Here is a 23,215-nt window from a genome sequence, read left to right on the forward strand (position 1 = left end):
TCAATGGTGGGGCCGGAGAGATAGCATGGAGGTAAGGTAAAGAGTGCCTTTCATGCAGAAGGACGGTGGTTCGAATCCCGGCATCCCATATGGTCACCTGTGCCTGCCAGGGGTGACTTCTGAGCATAGAGCCAGGAGAAACCCCTGAGCGCTGCCGGGTGTGACCCAAAAATACAACAAAAAAAAAAAGGAAAACCAATGAATGGGAGGGAGAGAACCCTTAAATATATAAGGCGTTAAGAGAATTTCTGTACTCTTATCCTGAGAGATGTCTTTTAACCTTTGACTGCATGTCTCCATTGATACATATTAATGAGACCAATTACTTTTTTTCCAGTACTATGCTTTGGATGTCACATTCAAGAAATGAACAAAACTGGGGCAGGAGCGGTGGCGCAAGGGGTAAGCGTCTGCCTTGACCATGCTAGCCTAGGACAAACCAGACCGCGGTTTGACCCTCCGGTATGTCGTATGGTTCCCCTAATCCAGGAACAATTTTTTTCTGAGCGCATAGCCAGGAGTAACCCCTGAGCATCACCAGTGTAGGCTAAAAAAAAAAAAAAAGAGAGAGAGAAAGAAAAAGAAGAAATGAACAGACCCAATGTCATGAAGATTTCCCATATACTTTTTTAGTTTAAACTGCAATCTATTTTTATTTGATCTTAGTATAAGATGTTTGATAAGATCTAACTTGATTAATTGGTTCAGTATATATACAGGATTTCTAGCATATTGATCGAAAAAGCTGTCTTTCTTTACCACTTATCTCTTGACAATCTTGTACAATATGTAACATACATGAATACACATATATATTGATATACATATAGACATATGGTCTCTATCTTTAACACTCATTTCTTTGTTCTACTCCCCCCTTTTTCTTTCTTTTACATCTTATCACTTTGTACAGTTGCTTAAAACATCCGAAAGTAAAAAACATTATTGTAATAATTGTAGAGACAATAGAGATGAGGGCTAGAAGGTCCAACCCAAAGATATAAAGCTTGCCACAAAGAGTGGTGAATTCAGTTGGAGAAATGACTACACTGACAACTACCATGACAATGACAGTTGAGTGAGAGAAATAGAATGCCAGTCTTGAATGCAGGTAAGGGGTGGGGTAGGAGAGAAATAGAAGGCATTGGTGCTGAGAATGTTGCAGTGGTGAAGGGGGTGTGTGTTCTTTTTTAATTTATATAACTGAAGCCCAACTACAAACATGTATGTAATCATGGTTCTTAAATAAAGGGGCCGGAGAGATAGCAAATAGGTAAAGATATGTATTTTAAAAAAATATCTTTCACTGTGATTCCAAATAAGATTGTTTGGTCCTTGTTTCCAATTAACCCCCAAGTTCAAGTCATACTGTAGTATTAGCAGCTAGACAAACTTCATAGACATTTATTTTAAATATGCTTATTCATCAATTTATTGTGCTCATCCCTGGTATAGTCTTACACTTTCAAAATTCAGCACAAACTTTATCTCTGCTATGATTCCTAAATGTAGAGTTAACCAGCACTTTCTCTGTATTCTAATGCAATTTCTAAATGATTCTCCTCAAAATGTTGACAAGGTGGGGCCAGAAAGATAGCATGGAGGCAGGACATTTGCCTTGCATGCAGAAGGACCCCGGCATCCCATATGGTCCCCCAAGCCTGCCAGGAGCAATTTCTGAGCAGAGAGCCAGGAATAGTTCAAGTGCTGCCAGGTGTGACCCATAATCAAAAACCAAAAACAAAAACAGAAAAATGTTGACAAGGGCTACACAGACTGTCTCATTTTCCCATCTGAAAATGGAAGCCCAACTGAAACAGAGTTCTTACTGTATCTTAAGTACTCATCTTAAGCACCTAGAATATAAGATACACCAGCAGGGGGCCGGGAAGGTGGCGCTAGAGGTAAGGTGTCTGCCTTACAAGCGCTAGCCAAGGAACAAACCGAGGTTCGATCCCCCGGCGTCCCATATGGTCCCCCCAAGCCAGGGGCGATTTCTGAGCACATTGCCAGGAGTAACCCCTGAGGGTCAAACGGGTGTGGCCCAAAAATCAAAAAAAAAAAAAGATACACCAGCAGAATTTTTTTTTTGTTTTGGGGCCACACCTAGTGGTGCCAGGTCTTACTCCTGACTCTGCACTCAGGCCTCAGGTAAGGTAAACATCTTACCCATCTGCCATTCTCTCTGGCTCGTTTTTCAAGAAAACTAGAATTAAAACATCTACATGATGTAGGGCCAGAGTACTGGCGCAGCGGTAAGGCAAAAGAGGTAATTATTTGAAACTTAATAAGAAAAAACCCAAAATCTTAATTATTAATTTCAGCCCTTATAATGAATATATATTAAAATCTCTTAACTTTGAAATACAGTATCCAAAGTGTAAATTTCCTTTACAGTTGCTGAAAAAATAGAATTTCCTAACAAAATCATTTGTTAATGATAGAATGGTATAGGGTCAAAAATTGTTTAAAGTGTAGGAGGGCTGGAGAGATAATACAACACGTAGGGATTTGCCTTGCATATGACTGACCCACAGTCGACCCACCTTCATCCACAACACTCATATGCACCCTGTGCACCATTATCCATATACAACTCTTATTTAAGGCAAAGCTATATAGACTAGAAAAGGGTTCATAGACACTTGTTGTTTATTAACTATAAATGTCAACAATTATCAATGGCATAGATTATAAAACATTTTACACTGTGACTTTCTGTCCAAGAAATGCAACATAAATAAGCATTGACAGAAACAACTAGGATTAATTCTGCAGTTGACTTTAAATTAATTTTTAGTCATGCATTTACAATTTACTATTGAACCTGAGCAATAGTACAATAACAAGGATGTTTATCTTACATATAGACAACCTGGTTCAATCTTTAGCATCCCATACTTTCCCTGAGCACAGAGCAAGCAGTAAGCCCTGAGCATAGCCATGTGTGTTCCAAAAACAAAAAAATTGAAAATATAACATTTTTCACAATTCCACAGAGTTAAAGAATAAGTTTAAAAATGCTAGAGTGGGGCCTGAGAGATAGCACAGTGGTAGGGCATTTGCCTTGCAGGCAACAGAACCAGGATGGATGGTGGTTTGAATCCTGGCATCCCTTATGGTGCCCCCACCCCCTGCCTGCCAGGAGCGATTTCTGAGCAGAGAGCTAGGAGTAACCCCTGAGTGCCACCTGGTGTGACTCCAAAACAAACTAACAACAAACTCAACATATTTTAAAAAATGTTGCAAACTTGTATCAGATACCTACTTTGTAGTGAAGTAATTGTTAGATAAACAGAAGTAGCATTTCAGTCTGGAAATTAGGTAATACTCAAGGCTCAGTTACTTTTTTGCAAGCTTAAAAGTACTTCATTTCTAAAATAGGTCTTTTGGGGCAGGAAAAATAGCACCTCAGCAGTAAGGCATTTATTTGCCTTGCACATGGCCAACACAGGATGGACCCCGATTCGAATCCCAGCATCCCATATGGTTCCCCAAGCCTGCCAGGAGCGACTTCTGAGCACAGAGCCAGGAGTAACTCCTGAGTGCTTCGGGGTGTGACCCAAAAGCAAACAAAAAAATAAATAATAAATAAAAAGGTCTTTTGTTTGTGGATCACATCTGGGATGCTCAGAGGTGACTTCTGCTTGGAGGTGCTTGGGAGACATGTGGTGCCAGATATTCAAACCAGGATTGATCATATTCCTTACCTCCTGACTTATCTATTATCTATCTCTCATGCCCCTGAAATAAAGGGATTTTCCTTAGTATCTATGCTCCATAACTCACTGAGACAATCTTGATAGTGGAGTCAATATGGCAGCATGCCTATAGATTTATTTTATTGAAATACAGTCCCATGGCCATGATGACATGCCGCTACATCAAACATGTTTTATTTTAAGAAAATAAAGAGCCAGAGCGATGGCACAAGCGCTAAGGAGCCTAGGACATTCCATATAGTCTCCCAAGCCAGGAGCAATTAAGTAACCTGTGAGGGTCACCGGGTATTGCCCCAAAACAAAAACAAACAAAAAGACCAAAAAAATAGCCTTTAAAAAAATAGATATATAAAAAACAATTCTGAGAATTTTTATATTCTGCAAATATCTATTTTAGAAAGACAGTACTTGATATGATTTTACCATGATATTACCCTGACTCTCGAAGTATAGAAAATAGCAGAACAGGGCCCGGAGAGATAGCACAGCGGTGTTTGCCTTGCAAGTAGCCGAACCAGGACCAAAGGTGGTTGGTTCGAATCCCGGTGTCCCATATGGTCCCCCGTGCCTGCCAGGAGCTATTTCTGAGCAGACAGCCAGGAGTAACCCCTGAGCAACGCTGGGTGTGGCCCAAAAATCAAAAAAAAAAAAAAAAAAAAAAAAAAGAGAAGAAAAAAAAAGGAAATAGCAGAACAATTATTAACTAAATACAATTCTAAACTTCACTTGCTAAAATTTACCTGCCTTAACCATAACCTAGATCATGGGGCCAGAGCGATAGCACAAAGGTAAAGCGTTTTGCCTTGCTTGCAGAATGGACCGAGGCTTGATTTCTGGCATCCCATATGGTCCCCTGAGCCTGCCAGGAGAGATTTCTGAGTACAGAGCTATGAGTAAGACAGTCACCAAGTATAATCCAAAAAACAAAAACAAAACAAACAAGCAAAATAATAATTTTAGATCAATATTCTAAATTCTTAATCATTTACTCATTATATAAGGAAGAAAAGTTTTCCCATATTTTTGTTTTGCATCTGGCAATGCTCAAGACATACTCCAGGCTCTGCACCTCTGCATTCAGAAATTAATCCTGATAGGCTATGGTTACCCTAGCCTGGATGCCAGGCATCAAATCCAAGCAGGCTGCGTGCAAGGCACTCACTATACTATAGCTCTGGCCCCAGTTCTTTCTTTTTTTTTTTTTTGGTTTTTGGTTTTTGGGTCACATCAGGCAGTACTCAGAAATCACTCCTGGCAGACTCCGGGGACCATATGGGATGCCGTGATTTAAACCACAATCCTTCTGCATGGAAGGCAAATGCCCCATCTCCATGCTATCTCTCCAGCTCCAGTTCTTCCATTTTTTAATCCAAAGTGATTCCCTTCTGAAATTAAACCTTTTGGAATCAAATTTTGACTCTGTAGCTCAAAAGCAGCTATTGTTCTTTTGTCCTGCATAAATTAAGCAAGCTCAAACAAATTTATGTTGCTCTCCAATAATCATAATAAGAGTACCTTTTTTTTTGTTTTTGTTTTTTTGTTTGTTTGTTTGTTTTTGGGCCACACCCGGCGATGCTCAGGGGTTACTCCTGGCTGTCTGCTCAGAAATAGCTCCTGGCAGGCACAGGGGACCATATGGGACACCGGGATTCGAACCAACCACCTTTGGTCCTGAATCGGCTGCTTGCAAGGCAAGCAGCTGTGCTATCTCTCTGGGCCCAATAAGAGTACCTTTTATGTGGGGCCGGGCGGTGGCGCTGGAGGTAAGGTGCCTGCCTTGCCTGCGCTGGCCTAGGAGGGACCGCGGTTCGATCCCCCGGCATCCCATATGGTCCCCCAAGAAGCCAGGAGCAACTTCTGAGCGCATAGCCAGGAGTAACCCCTGAGTGTCACAGGGTGTGGCCCAAAAACCAAAAAAAAAAAAGAGTACCTTTTATGTAAAGAATATCTCATATTACAATGAGAAGAAAAACCAGCTGCTCTACTAGAGAAGATATTTTTACTCTCTGCTGTGAATTTTACATTAGATTTACTAAGCTCAGAAAATCGATGATCATGCTACCAAAAGCTGAAACAAAAGGGTTATGAAAAGCTGATAAAAATGTACATCTTGCTGCGTACATCTGAAGGTTTCTAATATGAAAATTTTTAATTACATATTCTAAAAAATAATCTTTTCAACCTTCTTACACCTTAAATTTGTGAAGCCTACAATTAGAGTAAAATTTTATCTACATGTACTATCTACATTCTTCAACTGAAAGCTACTGTACTAGTTATAACATTTTCTCATGTTGTCATAAATGTTTGATTTTGACTTACCCCTCCCAGATCCTTAATGTCCTTTTGAAGTTTTTCTGATAAGGCAACAGAAGGTACATCAATGTAAAATACTTTTCCCCAAAGTGGCTTATGTTTGGGTTTTTCTGGCTTATCAGTTTTCAGAGATTTCAAAGATGATCTGTTTTTTTCATTTTTGACTTGGATTCCACCTGCTGTATAAGAAGTTTAGAGTCAGATCTTTTATGCAGAATTTTTCCATTTTAAAGTAGTTCTTTATAGGGTCAAAGAGAGAGTGAAGGAGTTCAGCGGCTTGCCTCGCATTCAGGGACCCAGGTTCCATCCCCAGCAGCACATGGTCACCTGAACACCTTTAGGAGCAATTCCTGAGCAAAATATCAAGAGTAAGCTCTGAGCACCACTAGGTGTCTGAAAACCCTATATATGTGTGTATACATATATATGTATATATACATATATATAAGTGCTTCAGTTTTAGAACTACACGCAGTGATTCTCATGGCTTACTCCAGGTTGTGCCCAGGAATTACTCCTGAAGGTGCTCCGGGGACCATGAGATTATGGGGATCCAGCCTGGGTTGGCTTGGATTCAAATGCCTTAACCCGTGAAATAACTTTCTGGTCCCCTCCCCCCCACAATAGAAATTCTTTGCACTATAATCACCAGAGATGAGAATCTCACCAAAACTCAGACATTAGCATTTAAATCAAGATCCAAATCTTTCTTAGGGCACACTCTTACTAAAGCAAAATGGTCCTCTGGATTTTGAGACCTGTGCTTTAAAATCATGCTATTCCACAGCCAATCAAGAACAACGAATCCCCTCCGTCCACACTTAACAATGTGTCGAACGCTTGCCAAATCGGTGGCACGCTCAAAACGGGGGATGAAAATGTCTTTAGCAACAATGTAAGAACCCATACTTACCGGGATCATCTAGCAACTGTTGGATCAGTTGCCTCTAAAGAAAAAAACCAAACCCTGAAAATCCCCTCATTTCCTGCCGAGCTCAGAGAGACAGACAGAGACCCACATCGGTCTTGGAATTGTGCCCAAGTACCGCGGTATTTTCTCTAAACCGATGTGACTAAGAATCAGACATTTACACAGGCGAGGTGTGTACAACAAACAACACACTCGGACGCGCTACAATTGAAAAAGCAGAGAAGCTGCGGCGGCGGGAGTTGTGCTCAGCCAGCAGCAACGCGGGGCGGCGGTGGGAAATACAAAGTGGCTTTTTTTTGGGGGGGGGCTGTCTTTCTTTCTACACGACCTCGGCGACGCGTGTCGGGAAGCCGAATCCTTCCCCCGCCTCGGCCGGCAGAGAGGCCCCGGCCCGTCCAGCTGCGGCTCCACGAGCCCGAGCCGCGCATTGTTGTCCGCCTTTGCGCCGACAGGCAGAGGCAGCCGGGGGTCGGGGTCGCGGCCGGGCCCGGGAAGGACGCGAGGCCCAACGGCCCCTTCCTCGGGCCTGAGGCGGCGGCACGGAGGGAGAGCGACGGCGAGAGCGAGAAGAAAGGCGCGGGGCTGCGCGGGACAACCGAGGAGCCTCCCCGACTCCCCGCGGGCCCTGAAGGGGCTGCGGGCGCGAGGCGGAGGCGGGCGGGCGGGCGTCGTACCCTGCAAAGAGCCTCTGCTGGGGATCCTCATGGCGCCGGCGTTCATGGCAGCCGCCAGGCCCCTACATGCTGGGCTCTGAGGGGGATTCCCGCAGGCCCAGCGAGGGTCCGGCCTGGCTTCGAGCTTCCGCGGAGGGCCCTGAGCGTCCCAACTGCAGACGGGCCCTCGCTGGGCTTCCGGGACCGCGGCGGAGGCCGAACGAGCGAGTAGGCGGCGGCGGTTGAAGATTTGAAAACGCGTCACGCGGCCGCGGCGCCAAGACGTACGCCCCGCCCCCTGGCGCCCCAGTGCGCCGCCTCACGCCGGCCGGGAGCCCCGCCCCTTTCCCGAGAGCCACGCCCCTCGGGTCTCCGAGTCCCGCCCCTTCGCGCCCCGCCTCCCGGCGCCCCGCCCGGGCCCTCCGGGTCCCCGCCCCGCCCCGCCCCTCCCCCCGGCATGTCCTCCACCGCTGCGGGTCCCCTCGGCGCGCCGCCTGGCGCGTGGCGATCCTGCGCCGTCGCGGACACCTCGCGTCCCGGCGCAACCTAGCGGATGCGCTTTGCTCCGGAGACCCGTCCCCACCGGCGTCCTCAGGTACTCACTCGCCATACCCGGGCACTGCGGACCCAGACCCAGAGGTGGAGGACCCGGGGACTGACTGCGCTGTGCAGCCTGGGCTTAGCTTCTGGCCCGGCTGGGCCGCGAGTGGTTGCTCTGCACCTCCCTGGTTTAGGCAGCGTAGGCCCCCCCCCCCCCCATACACGCATGCACCTGCCACGGCCCGGCCCTGCCACCCGGAGCCCGGCCGCCCAGGCCCTCGGGGGAGAGAGAGGCGTGGGTTGGCAGACAGGCTGGGTTGGGAGTCCCGTGAGCGCCCTTTGGCGTGGACCCTGCGCGGGGCTGTTTGTTGACTGACTGCATGCTCCAGTCGTCTGCTCAACTCTGTGTAAGTTTATTTCCGCAGTCACAGTGGCTCCTTCGCTGTCTTAGGCATGCACGGCTTTGAGGCTGAGCAGCTACTTCACCGGCTGCAAAATGTAGTTAAATCGCTGTCTATTCTTTCTTTGGGTCGGGTTTTCTTTTCCTTATTGGTTGGCGCGGGTGGTGGGACCAATACGTAGAGGGCAGGTGCTCAGGTGCACGCAATGCTGGGCATTGAAGCCACTTCTCTTATGCGCAAAGCACGCCCTCCTGCTCATAGAGTACTGTCTCATCTCTCCAGCTTCTCTCATTTTTTAAATCTGAAAAAAATGAAAACAAGACTATTAATAAGATTATTTCATTATGGATTATTTTGTGGGGGGGGTTTCGGTAAGGAAAATATTGTTTCTAAGGAAGCTCTTTCCCCCAAATTGCTCTTTTTTTTCTTCCAAATTGCTCTTTTTGTGTTTATTTTGTAGACATTAAAGGAAGATTAATTGTGCTTTTTTTTTTTTTTTTGGTTTTTGGGTCACAACCGGCAGTGCTCAGGGGTTACTTCTGGCTCCACGCTTAGAAATCGCTCATGGCAGGTTCAGGGCACTATATGGGTTGCCGGGATACGAACCACCGTCCTTCTGAATGCAAGGCAAATGCCCTATCTCCATGCTATTTCTCCGGCCCCATTAATTGTGCTTTTTATCCTTTATGCTTTTAGAATGAAGGAAAAGAACACAAACAAATAGTTGACATTTGTTTGCTATGGAAAATGAGTGTTGTGTATTAGTGTCGATGACTATATGTTGAAAGCTCCTTTTTGGGTGTATCTGTTGGATGATATTTGGAAACATCGGGGGAGGTGTGGAGAAGGGAGAAAGATTAAATTGAGAGACAGGATACAAATTAATTCATCCATCACTGGTTCTCAGAAGTATGCATTAGAAGGATCCTTTGATGTAGGAGAGGTAGTGTGAACAGGTTATTCAAGAATTTCATTTATATTTGGGAAGAACAATTTATTTTCAAAAGGTGAGTTATAGAAAGAGCATGAAGGCTTTTTTTTTAATGTAAATACTATGTTAAACATAAATGGAAGATGTAAAGTCATGGTAAGAAGTAAGGTTGCCCAGGGCACCTTGTGAAGAGAGATACTGATGAGTAGCTGAGTGTGAAACAGTGAAAGAGATGTAGAAAATGCCACCAAGGTAGGAACATAACTTGGAACAAAACTTATAGGATAGCATTGCCACTTCTCATCTGGGAGCCTTATGGTCCCTGTTCTCCTTGAATCTTCCAGTTGGCCACCAGTACGAGAGTAGGGATGACTTAACAGGTGGGATGGAGGAACAGCAAGGAAACAAGATTGAAAAGGGGGGGTTACAGGTTGAGAAACTGTTGTAAAGTCCCAGCACAGACTTTGGTATTAAGCAAGTTCCATTTGATGGCTTTGGGTAGATTTTAGCATTAAATTACGTCTGTGAAAGCACTTCTCAGATATTATGAGGATTAAATGAAACATGTTTGAACTTCAAACATGTTTAATTCAATCAGTACCAAGCAGCAGGAAGCTCAATAAGTGCTGTTATTCTGATAAACTGTTTTAGCCATTCTTTTCCAAAAAAGTTCAAAAGAGTTAACACTTAGAAAATAGGCTTTAGTATTATTGCCACTCCTTAGCTCTGCCCCAAAGCCTGGATCCCTGGGAACTCCCCCACACACACACAGAGTCATGTTTTCCCTTATTGGGGAAAACTTGTCTGTCACTGTAAAGAATTAGAGTGATAAGGAAGCAAGATTTGGTCTTGATAAGGAATAAGGGCCAGAGACATGCCCTGCATACAGAGGATCCAGGTTAGTCTCCAGAAACACATGTATTTACTCCCACATGTAAACCTTGAGCACATCCAAGAATTGTCCCAAAATATAATGATGATAATAATAATAATAACAACAGCAACAACAATAGGTACAAGAAAAAAGAAAAGTAAAGCATGTTTCTATTAGGATAAAAAGGAAGCTCATTCTGTGTCCTGGTGAAATGTTATTTTCCTTATTAACTGTTGTGAAAAAGGACGGTAATATATTTGCACAGTGTAGACACACCCATGGCTGCATTGTAGGTGATAATGCCAAGTAATGAAAAAGCAAAAAGTCTGTTTTACCTCGATAGTGTTAATAATTTTATAATCTGTAACCCAAGCTTAACTTTTAAATATTGTTATTGAAATACAAATCTTATAGTTATCTTTTGAAGAAAAACAGTGATCATCTATACCCAATAAGTACAGAAACCACCTGACCTATCATGTCAGTCATCAGGTTTAAGTTATTTATTATAGGGTTTAAGTTACTTATTAAGATATGCTTTAAGGGACCAGAACAGTAGCACAGTGGGTAAGTGTTTGGCTTGAATGTGGCAAACACGTGTTCAATACCTGGCATCCCATATGATCCACCAAACCAGTCAGAAGTGATTCCTGAATACCGAGCCTGGAATAACCTCTGAGCACCACCTACTGTGAAACAAACAAAAAAAGAAATATTTTATGTTATAGTATTTCCCTTGAACAGTTCTTCAGATGAACATACATATATATTTAAGAAGAAATGAGGGGCTGGAGAGATAGCATGGAGGTAAGGCGTTTGCCTTTCATGCAGGAGGTCATCGGTTCGAATCCCAGCGTCCCATATGGTCCCCCGTGCCTGCCAGGAGCAATTTCTGAGCATGAAGCCAGGAGTAACCCCTGAGCACTGCCGGGTGTGACCCAAAAACTACCAAAAAAAAAAAAAAAAGAAGAAGAAATGAATGAGGGCAAGTTTATTTTTCTGAGAAATTTGATTTAAGAGTTCTGTTAACCAGAACTGAAGAGTGTTGTGCAAAATCATTGTCTGAAGAACAATATTTGGCTATGAGTTAGGAAAACTTATTTCCATTCACTTTTGGCTCTCTCCGTAAGTGGTTCTCTGACCTTGGATAAATATTAACATTTCTATGATACAAAATAATATCTGCTAAATCTACTTCCTGAGTTTTTGTGATGATTAAATGATGCTTAATCTGTTTTATAGTATTACTGACTTATATCTAAATCCAAATGTTTAATTCTAGAAATAGGTAAAGGGACTTTCTTATTCTTTTCTAATATTTTACTTGCCATTTTTCTCTTTTTTTTCTTTTATTTAAGCCTTCCTAAATGGCTAAGTAGCTGGCAGTAGTTCCTTTTTCTTATTCATAAACCAGGCTAGCTTAGATTTAAATTTTATTCCCTGCTCCTTGGTACCTTCAGGAGTATTCTTTTTAGAGTTGTTTGCCAGCTATTTTATATTATTTCCTTAATTGTGTTCTGGGTTATTTTTTTTTTGTTAATTTTTGCACATTTTAGGACAACATTTCTCAACTAGGGGCACATGACCCCTATAGACTCTCATGATGGCCCATAGGGCTAGCAAATAGGAAGAGCAAATAGGAAGGAAACTAGTACAGAAGTGAGCCATGGTCAGAAAACAGTTAAGAAATACTCTTTGAGTAAGAGCCTCTCTATCATAGAGGCTTTAATACACTATTGGGGACAGATAGAGAGAGCCCAGTTGGCTAGAGTGCATGCTTTGCATCAAAAAATCTGGGCTTTGTTGGGCTTTACAATGTTCCCTGAAAACCCTGAACACTGCCAGGAGTGACCCTGAAGCTCTGAACTGGGATTAATCCTTGCTAGGTATTGCACAAAAACAAAAACAAACAAACAAAAAAAACCTCAAGTTTTTCTGATGTTATGTTTTCCTACCAGCTAAACATAAGTAGGATAAAACTGAAGACAGCCCAGATTCAATTTCTGGAACCCCTAATTCCACCAGAAATAAGCCCTGAGTGCTGCTGGACATGGCTCCAGAATAAAAACAAAACAAAAGGATGGACTACAAAGTGAAAAGTGATGTGATGTGATGTGATAAAAAAAAATTGAGAGAAGAAATAAACAGACAGTTCCTCAAAAAATAAATACAAATGGCCAAAAGACACATGAAAAACTGCTCAACATCATCAATCATCATGGAGATGCAAATAAAACAATGAGGTACCTTCTCATGCCACAGAGACTGGCACCCATCACAAAGAACAAGAACAACCTGTGCTGAAGGGGATGTGAGGAGAAAGGAACTCTCATTCACTGATGGTGGAATGCTGTCTAGTTCAGCCTTTGTGGAAAATAATACAGAGATTCCTAAAAACACTGGGAAATTGAGCTCCCATATAATCCAGCTATATTACCCCTAGGGAAATGCCCTAATAACACAATAAAACAACACAAAAAGGCCTTCTGCACACTATAATCATTGCAGCGCTATTTACAATAGCTAGAATCTGGAAACAACCCAGATGTTCAACAACAGATGAGTGGCTAAAGAAACTGTGATGCATATATGTTGCAAGTCAGCCCTTGATGGGGTTGACTGATGGAGGGATGGAAGATGAGGTCTTTCCCCTCCAGCTAGGAGCATGCGTCTGCCATCCTATCCAGCCGACGGTTCTGAGGTGAAACGGCGGGTAAACAGCTTGCAGACAGTCAGGCTTGTGGAAATATTAGCTTTATCCGGTGGACAAGACTGAAGTCCAAAAACTCAGCATAAGTTCCAGTCAAAAAGCCTCTCGCCTTCCACAGACCCTTGTTTTTATCCCCCAGAATCAGGTACCACCCAATGGTGGGATCAGATACCATCCAATGGTGGAAGCAGAATCAGGTACCACCCTAGGGTGGGGGCAGAATGCCAGGTCACACCCTAGGGTAGGGCACAATCATCAGATCAGGGTAAGGTCAGTAACATAATAATCCTCTAAAATATTTACAATATGCACATACACAACATATATACACAATGGAATACGATGCAAACATCAGGAGAGATGGAGTCATGAAATTTTCTTATACATGGATGGACATGGAAACTATTATGCTGAGTGAAATAAGTCAGAGGGGGAGAGAGAGAGACAGACAGACAGAGACAGAATAGTCTATGGGTCACTCATACAGTCACTCATCTATGGGTTTTAAGACAAAATAAAAGTTTTTATTGTAATAATACACAGAGACAATAGAGATGAGGGCTGGAAGGTTCAGCCCATGATAAGAATCTTACCACAAAGAGCGGTAAGTGCAGTTAGACAAATAACTACACTGACAACTACCATGACAATGGTAGTGAATGAGAGAAATAGAATACCTGTCTTGAATACAGGCAAGGGGTGGGAGAGGAGTGAGATGGGGGCATTGGAGATGGGAATGTTGCTGCACTGGTGAAGGAGGAGGTATTCTTTATATATTGCCACAACAACCCAATAAATGTTTCACCAAAGGGCCCATTGAGAAGCCTTTCCTCAATGCGATGGCTGGCCAACATTTCTGAAAAGTGATAGCGATGTTTCTTGTTCTTTTTTTTTTTTATTGTAAGAATTTATTCAAGAGACAAAATTGATTAACATATTGAGGTAAACTGACATAACATGATATAGTAACATAACATAGTATAACATATAATTAATATAATAATACATATAAATCAAAGAACATTTCTAAATAAAACACAATGTTTTTATCATAATGACTTACATATCTTTCACAGTAGTATTTTAGGTACATCTTAACATTGAATCAGGGGAATATCATCATCCCCAGTGTTGTCCTCCCTTCATCCCTGTTCCTAAGCATATATCCCTTTCTTCCTCCTTTATCCCCCAGAACGCTAGTTTAACTAAAAGCATATATGTTAACACTAATATAAACCATTTTTTTTTTTTGCAGTTCCAGATATTTTTACAAGTGGTTTCTTAAAGGTTTAGAGTCAAAGGAGCACTGTATAAACAATGTTAGAGTGGCAATTATCGTTTGCATGGGCCCACCAAAGTATGGGGGTCATGAAAAGGAAAAACTTTTGGCCTAAGTACAAGGAGACCTTACCCCTGAAGTTTCCTGACATAAGACCATTTCTAGGCTCCAGGCAAACTAGTTTGTCCAATCCTGGTCATTGTCTGTAGTGCCCATACATTTATATTTTTCACAGTCTCTGTTGTTGGTATCCTGTTTCTGTATTGAAGGTCCTGGAATCTGTATATCTTACATTGAAGTCAGGATGGTGCAGAGCGGCGTCTAATTTCAACTTAGAATTAAAGGGCAATGCAGAAAGCCCTGTCCAGTACGCAGGTCGTTGTTGCTGTTTAAATCTTCTCAGTGTTAAGGGAAGACTCTTTTGAGTAAATCGATGTCAGAGCAGCAGTAGGGTCTTCCCTGGTAGATTTCTAATAGTCAGAAGGTCCACTGAGAAGCCTTTCCTCAGCATGGATGACTGTGCAAAGTGAAGGTGAAAAGAGAAATTTCATCAGAAGGCTCACTGGAAAGTTTTCCCTCAGTGTGGATGGCTGATCCAGATTTCTGTTCGTGAAGCTGACATTCTGCATTCTTAGCAACAATTATTTAATTGGCCTAAATATGAATCTCCCTTCTGCTGTATTAAGTGTGTATATAGTTGAAACTTTTACTTCCAACATAAGAATTTTTACAGATAAATATAGCCTTGAGGGGCCGGAGAGATAGCATGGAGGTAAGGCTTTTGCCTTTCATGCAGAAGGTCATTGGTTTGAATCCCTGCATCCCAGATGGTCCCCCAAACCTGCCATGAATGATTTCTGAGCTTGGAGCCAGGAGTAATCCCTGATTGCTGCTGGGTGTGACTCAAAAACAAAAACAAAAATATAGCCTTGATTAAATTTCTCTTTACTTGGAAAGCTCAGCACCAAAAGACACTTAAAACAGCTTCTTTCCTCTTTGTTTTTAAAATGTCCTTACAGTTTCTGCTTTTAGGACATTTCTAAAGGATCTTGAGTACTTCTTAACTAATTTTTACATCAGAATTAACATCAAAAAGGTTTGGACAGGATGTAGCTTTGGGCTATTGAACTTTTACCAGGAAAAGAATTGCATCCCTTTTAGATATAGCTTGTCTCCTTCATTTGCCCCTTGTACCATAAAACCTCTCCCTAAATCCCCTAATTTACATCTGAGGCTAGCTGGACAGGGATTGCTTTGAGATGTTAAAATTAACCTTCTCTTTTTTAACTCTGAACTTGTACTTAATATAGATCTGTTCATCAGGTCTGCCTAGCTGGGTGAACTGTTTTGTAAATCAAACAATGTATACGGATAATGCTTCTGTTAACTAGAAAAATATTCGCACTTTGTAAATGTGAGCATTATTTTTATACCACAAAAAAAAAAAAAAACCTGACTGCAAAAATGACCCATTTATACCCCTGATTCTTGAATTAAAGACCAGAACACCTTGTTCTTCCATATAACCCTTTGTGGTCCCCTCATTTCTTCATATTTCGCCTTACACCATTCGTGCATCCACTCTCCTCTAGGGCACTCAAAGAAGTTCTCTAACACAACCAGACCAAAGCTAGCCATGACATAAACATATATAACTAAAGCTAAATACAATTAATCATGGTGCATAAATAAAGATATTTTAAAATAAATAAATAAAATGATCAACATAGTAAAAGTAAATGAAAAATAAAAAGTGATGTTAGCAACCAGGCTAAATTCAATATTAATTTCTCAAAAATAAAGGTCAGAAATGGAGAATAAGCAAGATGTTGAAGAATTGTAGGGTAGATTCCCTGAGAACACAATTCAAGGTCTGCTGAAATTGTCTTATCTTCACAGGGAACAAGGATGACAAGTCTAAGAAAGGAAGTATGTGAAGCCCCTATAAGTGTATTGTTAAAGAAAAGGTACCATAGATGTCACTTTATCCCCATTCAGCACCTAGTTCTTGTCCATAGTCATCAGTTCCAACTAGCATTGCCATATTGGACCCTTCTCTACTCTTAACTGCACTTCCTGCTCTTTGTGGCAAGCTTCCTATGGACTTGTTCTCCTGACTCATATTTCTATTATCTCAAAATATTATTACCATACTGTCTTTTATTTTTCTTATATCCCACAAATGAGTGAGATTATTCTGTTTATCCCTCTCCCTCTGATTCATTTCATTTAGCGTAATCTCCATATTCATCCATGTATAAGCAAATTTTATGACTTTATTTTTCCTGACAGATCTGTAGTATTCTTTTGTGTTGATGTACCTCAGTTTCTTTAACCACTCATCTGTTCTCAAGCACTTGGGTTGTTCCAGATTCTGGCTATTATAAATAGTGCTTTGACAAACATAGGAATGCAGAGGGCTTTTCTACATGGTATTTTTAAATCACACCCATTGTTGCTCCAAGGCTATACTTGACTCTGTATTCAGGGATCAATTCTGGCAACTCTTTGAAATCGATATACAGTGCTAGGGGGCAGGTAGGGGAGGGTTGTCAAATTAGAATTGGCTACATGTAAAGCTTGCTTTATCCATTGTATTAACTCTCCAATCCCTGCATTTCTTTTTGTTTTTTTTTGTTTGTTTTTTTTGTTTTTGGGCCACACCCGGTGGTGCTGTGGGGGGGGGGGGTTTACTCCTGGCTGTCTACTCAGAAATAGCTCCTGGCAGGCATGGGGGACCATATGGGACACCGAGATTTGAACCAACCACCTTTGGTCCTGGATTGGCTGCTTGCAAGGCAAACGCCGCTGTGCTATCTCTCCGGGCCCTAATCCCTGCATTTTTTAAAGCATTGTGTACTTACTGAAATAACATTAAGTTTTTGTAAAGAAAAATAATAACTCAAATGCTTTAATTTGTGGTTAGCTTATCTTATTTTTTAAAGTACTTAATAAAAAAACATTAAGTGTTGATTTGTATTTAAAGTACTTCACATACTTACCTCCTTAGACTTGTCATCCTTTTGCCCTGTAAAAATAAAACAATTAGTTTCAAGCCAGTGAGAAAGCACAATGAACTCAGTGCATGTTTTGCGTTAACAGAGACCTGAGTTCACTCTCTGGTGGCATATGGTCTTTAGAGCATTGAGCTAGAGTAAACCTGAGCAGTAATAGTTGTTTCCCCTCACAATCTAAATAAATAAATTTTAAAAGTAAATAAAACAAGTCATTTCCTTTTGTTCATTACAGATTTTCAGCTACTGATGTTAGAAACAACAAAATATTGGACAATAGAATTGAAGAAACGACTTAAGCCAGGTAAGTAAATAATAAAAGTCTAAAGGATCTGAAAAACCATTATTCATCTTTATAAAGCTCGTTGCTGGACTAATGAACAACATAGAGATACGAAGGTATTATAAAAATTGCTTCCTCAATCTGATTATTGTACCCATTTTTAGTCAAGAATATTCTGAGATTCTTCAAATGTAAAGGAGTGATCTATGCCAGGGGTCTTCAAACTATGGCCCGTGAGCCACGTATTGTATTTATTCCCATTTTGTTTCTTCACTTCTAAATAAGATATATGCAGTGTGCATAGAAATTTGTTCATAATTTTTGTTTTTACTATAATCTGGCCCTCCAACAGTCTGAAGGACAGTGAACTGGCCCCCTGTTTAAAAAGTTTGAGGACCCCTGATATGCAATCTATTTTCAAATGGTTCAGAAAAAATACATGTTATATAACATAAATGAAAGTTTGATTAATTGTGGATTATTAATTTCACATTTTGCTGTAGGAAGTACAAAGTGGTCCAGTCTTTCTGGAAAGTCTTTAGAAATTTGTAACAAATCCTTGGTTTAGGACAGTCATTTTTTTCCTCTTGTAGTATAACTACAGAAAGAATTATGTCTGATGATATTTATATGGGAATGTAAAAACTGAATGATAGAATGTAAAATTCATGATAACCAGTTTATGTGAGAACATGTGATTATTATGATTAAAAAATAAAAAGGATGAAAAATTATCAGGCAAGTATATATTTATTGATATAGACTTTATGATCATTTTTAGGCAGCAGGGCCAGAGAGATATCTCAAGAGGCACTGAGGTTCAATCCCCTACACTGCATGTTCCCTCAAATACTACTAAGAGCAGTCCCAGAACACAGAGCTAAGAATAAAGCACCACTAGATGTGGCCCATAGAATAAAAATTGTGTAGCATCAAAGTTGTCCACTAAGCATTATTTATAAATGTATTTTTAATAAAGGTGCAGACATCCAGATACTTGATTTATATATATATGCATATTGTTAGATTTTTATATATTTATTATATATATACACTTATAGAAATATATATGTACTTGTATGTACATTGACTTTTGAAAAGATGAAGTCTACATATTATCAGTGGTTATTCTGAGAAAAAAGTTTGCAGGTGAGTTTATATTTTTCTGTGTTGACTGTCTTTTTAGAAAGAGTATGTATTGTTCTTTTAATGAAAGTTTTCTAAGATAGTGTTTCTTATGTAGGTTTTGTTCTAAATTATTCCTTTGTAGAATTTTTTGTTATACAATAAAATAAAATAAAATAAATTTTATTTTATAAAATTTTATTTTTTATAAAATAAAATTCTATATTCGCCTATAATTTTGTACCAGATTAAAGCAAGTACTTGAGTGGTTCTTAGCAAATGAAATTCACAGATGTTGAGCTTACTTGGTTATGTGCTGACATCATTTCATTTCCAGCATTGCCTTTAGTGCTATTCTATTTACTGTCTGTTGAATGTGCTCTTCATAGGGGCTGTACATTACCAGTTTTGGAGAATAAGAGAACATGTTCTACCTATGATAGTTGTGTAGTGCTTTCTGAATAGAACTTATATATTTATTTCTAAAAGATTCTCTAATTTCTTTTAAATCCCCAAAACATTTTTCTTTAAGTAGGATTTGTAGAAATATATCATCAGTAGGATATCATGATAGATGATTAATGAAAAAGAAAACCCTGTAATTTAGTTGGGAACAAAATTAATTTGATCAACATGCATGTTAAAGAAGATGAAAATGTTGTTTTCTGAATTCAGACTGTCATATACCTCCTAAATATATATTTAGTAAGAGCAATAAATTATCTTCTGTTCCTAAAAAAAGAACATATACTAACTTTTAATAGTGATGAACCACATGTGTTTTGATTTTAGCAGAGTACTGTTTTTATAGTTTAATTTTTAGCATTTAATGTTGTTTTTTTTCCATTAAATGTTTATTTTATTTTTTTTCTTCAATAGATTTTTCTTCACCAAATTTAAAATATGGATCCTGAAACACAGGAGCCACAGATTATCCAAGCAACACCTCTTCAGCAAATGTTTGCCTCTTGTACTGGAGCTATATTGACATCACTGATGGGTAAAATACTGTTTCTGATAGAGAATATGTAACTGAATCAGTTATAAATGCCCTTTAATTGTAATGTCTATGAAATAATGGCAGTCTTATATTCTCCTTCAGGAGTAATAATAATCTTTCATCGGCACAGTAATATGGAAAGAATCCTGGATGGAAATCAGGAGACTTGTTCTTGCTTTGCCTTTCGGAGTATAAATGCACTTTGGGGATAGTCCCTACTTTTCTCTTTTCTCTGAACATTATTTTACATCTATAAAATTATAGAATTAGATTAGGAGTATTGCAAGTGTGTGTGATCCTGTTGATATTAAACTTAACATTTTTTATACTTTAAAAAAGGAAAGGAAAGGAGGGAAGGAAGGAAGGAAAAGGAAGGAAGGAAGGAAATAAGAAAGGAAAGGAAGGGGAAGGGGAAGGGGGAAGGGAGGGGAAGGGGAAGAGAAAGGGGGAAGGGAAGGGGAAGGGGAAGGGGAAAGGGAGGGGAAGGGAAGAGAAGGGAAGGGGAGGGAAGGGGAGGGGACGGGAGGGGGGAGGGGAGGGGAAAGGAGGGAAGGGAAGAGAAGGGAAGGGAAGGGAAGGGAAGGGAGGGGAGGGGAGGGGAGGGGAGGGGAAGGGAGAGGAAGGGAGGGGAAGGGAAGGGAAGGGAAGGGAAGGGAGGGGAGGGGAGGGGAGGGGAGGGGAAGGGAGGGGAAGGGAGGGGAAGGGAGGGGAAGGGAAGGGAAGGGAAGGGAAGGGAAGGGAAGGGAAGGGAAGGGAAGGGAAGGGAAGAAAAATAGAAGAAAGAAAAGAAAGGAGGAAGGGAGCCCTTTGTAGTTTTATTCCCAAGTGGAATAACATAAATTGATTGTAGAGATGATTTATGCAACTTTACTAAAATAGGTATTACTGGTGAATTTAATAGATTAGGTAACTAACATTATTTGATTGTTGATTACCTGTAGCAGTTATTAAATATTTATATAAACTGTTGGGCTATTTCATTTTTTTTTTTTTTTTTTTTTTTTTTTTTTTTTTTGGTTTTTGGGCCACACCCTGTGACGCTCAGGGGTTACTCCTGGCTATGAGCTCAGAAGTTGCTCCTGGCTTGGGGGACCATATGGGACGCCGGGGGATCGAACCGCGGTCCGTCCTAGGCTAGCACAGGTAAGGCAGGCACCTTACCTTTAGCGCCACCGCCCGGCCCCGGGCTATTTCATTTTAATGAGAATAGAATTATAGTTGTGGTAGTAAAAGAAAAACAGGTTACTACTGTGAGAGGAGTAATGTTATGTTTTACCTTTTCTCTTTTATATAAAATGTTAGGGCAAAAATTAGAATGAAAGTTCAAAAACATTTTAAAATAAATAATCTCAATCATTCTATAGTCATTCGGAAAGGTGATTTTTTATGGTTTGTCAGTATTGTCTACAGGGATTATTTGTTGATCATACTATATACATCTTTGCAGTCACACCCCTGGATGTTGTTAAAATTCGACTGCAAGCCCAAAACAATCTATTCTCCAAAGGTATGTACACTAATTATACTGGAAGTGTTATTTTTTTAAGTGTATCTGTATTTTTTGTTTGAATATTTTTTTTATTTCCTAAGAAACTATTCCCTATATTCAGAAATTTTGTTTCATCACTTAGATGGGTGTGTTGAGGCCAGTTTAGAGAATAAATATATATAACACTATTATAAACCTTATAATTCTATTTTTTGTTGTTATTGTTATTTGGCCACATGTGGCGCTCAGGGTTACTCCTGGCTTACACTCAGAAATTACTCCTGGTAGGCTCAGGGGACCATATGGAATGCCAGGGATTGAACTTGGGTTGATTACATGCAAGGCAGAAGTCCTACATGCTGTGCTATCACTCCAGTCCCAACCATAACCCTATAATTCTAAAAGAAGAGATAGTATAGAGGTTAAGGCTCTTAATTTGTACATGGTCAATCCCAGTTAGGTTCCTTATACTAAAGGCCATAAAAGCAAACAAAATACCTATCAGTATACAATTTCATATTTGTGAATATATCTTAAAAGTAATAATCACATATAAGGGATCAAAATTTTATAAAGGTATTACCTTTCAGATCCTCAAGTCCTCATTAAACCACAGGCCAGTGGCTGAGAATTGCTGGGAGAGGTCCCGGGCTCCTAAATACCAGCTGGAAGATGCTACTCCCTCAAAAAAAATGGTTTTTAATAACATGCTTAACCAGATAACATGCTTTTAACAACATTCGTAGCCAGATAACAGTTTTTTGGACTATGATGAAATTGGCTTAGTCTGTCTGTTGAAATCAGAACAGTGAAATGGAATGAATAGGGCATATATTTCAGATGAATGATAGGATAGAGTTTTAGAAGACACTAAGAATGAAGGTCATGTTCACATTTAATTCACATTAAATTAATCCTGAAATGTCAAAGGATGGGGCCCAAGGAGTTAGCTCAGAAAACTTGAGAAATAGACTTTGTTTGTAGGAGGCTCCAAGTTGATGCCCTGGTACTGCATGGTCTCCAGCACACTCCCAAACACCAAGCTGAGAGTAGCCCTTGAATTTCACTGCGTTTGACTCAGAAACTGGAAGAAAGAAAGAAAACCAGAAGAAACTTGACTTACAATTATGAAATTTTCAGAATTATATGTAATCAAACAGAAGATAGTTTTGGCACCAGAGTTCAGTAATGATAAGATATTGATGTTAAAGAGAGTTGTGGTGAGTGAGGTGAAATCTAACTAAAGTACTGAGTAGTACTGATACAGAGAAATGGCAAAGCATAGTGTTTTTTACAATGTTTGATGGGAACACATTTTTATAATCTTTTCAAATAAAGTACAGTCAACATAACATGGTACTTGTTTTAGATGTATAAAAATAATTGGATACATATTGCAGAAATACTACAATAAGTTTCACTGATAATTATCAACTCCCATAGTTAATAATTTTATTACATATGAAAAAAATTTTAAATGTTTAGTAACTTTAACTGAACATTAGATTTCACAGCATATTTTTGATTTGAGTTTTTTTACATACCATAGATAAAATTTTCTAGTCAAATAAAGAAGACATATTTATGTGCTCTTTTTTTCCAAATAAGTTTTTCTTTTATATTATCCTTTTTATTCCCTCACATTACCTATGTAATTTATTTCTGTGTGCATTTATATATTACTATTCTAAAATATATAATTCACTTATTTACTCAATTTTTCCCTATGTTTATGTCTTTTAAAAAATCACAGTTGACTTGTTTTATCTTAAGAGATTAAGGCAGTACTTCTCAATAGTGGGGTGTGTCCCCCAGGAGGGGCGCGAGGCTCCTTAAATGGGAGCACGTTTTACCTTGGCAAACACTGTCATAACAAATTAAGCCCCGTGTTTATGTCTCTGGAGCTGAGAGTTGCTGTATCCTGCTTCAAACCCCACTTCGAAAAGC

The 23,215-nt window shown here is 40.1% G+C and overlaps 2 protein-coding genes across 2 annotated transcripts in view; one reads left to right on the top strand and one right to left on the bottom strand.

Moving 5' to 3' along the window:
* Positions 1-7,738, bottom strand: part of DBF4 (DBF4 zinc finger) — a 29,591-nt gene extending 21,853 nt beyond the window's left edge. The window contains exons 1-2 of the mRNA XM_049769263.1: positions 7,644-7,738; positions 6,045-6,217 (exon numbers count right to left, since the gene is read on the bottom strand). Of these exons, the coding sequence (XP_049625220.1) occupies positions 6,045-6,217; positions 7,644-7,689 (219 nt within the window). The 5' untranslated portion in view covers positions 7,690-7,738. The remainder of the gene's footprint in view (positions 1-6,044; positions 6,218-7,643) is intronic.
* A 458-nt stretch (positions 7,739-8,196) lies between these two features.
* SLC25A40 (solute carrier family 25 member 40) overlaps positions 8,197-23,215 on the top strand; it is a 38,183-nt gene continuing 23,164 nt past the window's right edge. The window contains exons 1-4 of the mRNA XM_049769093.1: positions 8,197-8,217; positions 17,607-17,675; positions 19,659-19,779; positions 21,227-21,286. Coding sequence (XP_049625050.1) covers positions 19,683-19,779; positions 21,227-21,286 — 157 coding nt within the window. The 5' untranslated portion in view covers positions 8,197-8,217; positions 17,607-17,675; positions 19,659-19,682. The remainder of the gene's footprint in view (positions 8,218-17,606; positions 17,676-19,658; positions 19,780-21,226; positions 21,287-23,215) is intronic.

Source organism: Suncus etruscus, chromosome 1, assembly GCF_024139225.1.
Source record: "Suncus etruscus isolate mSunEtr1 chromosome 1, mSunEtr1.pri.cur, whole genome shotgun sequence".
Taxonomy (NCBI): Eukaryota; Metazoa; Chordata; class Mammalia; order Eulipotyphla; family Soricidae; genus Suncus; species Suncus etruscus.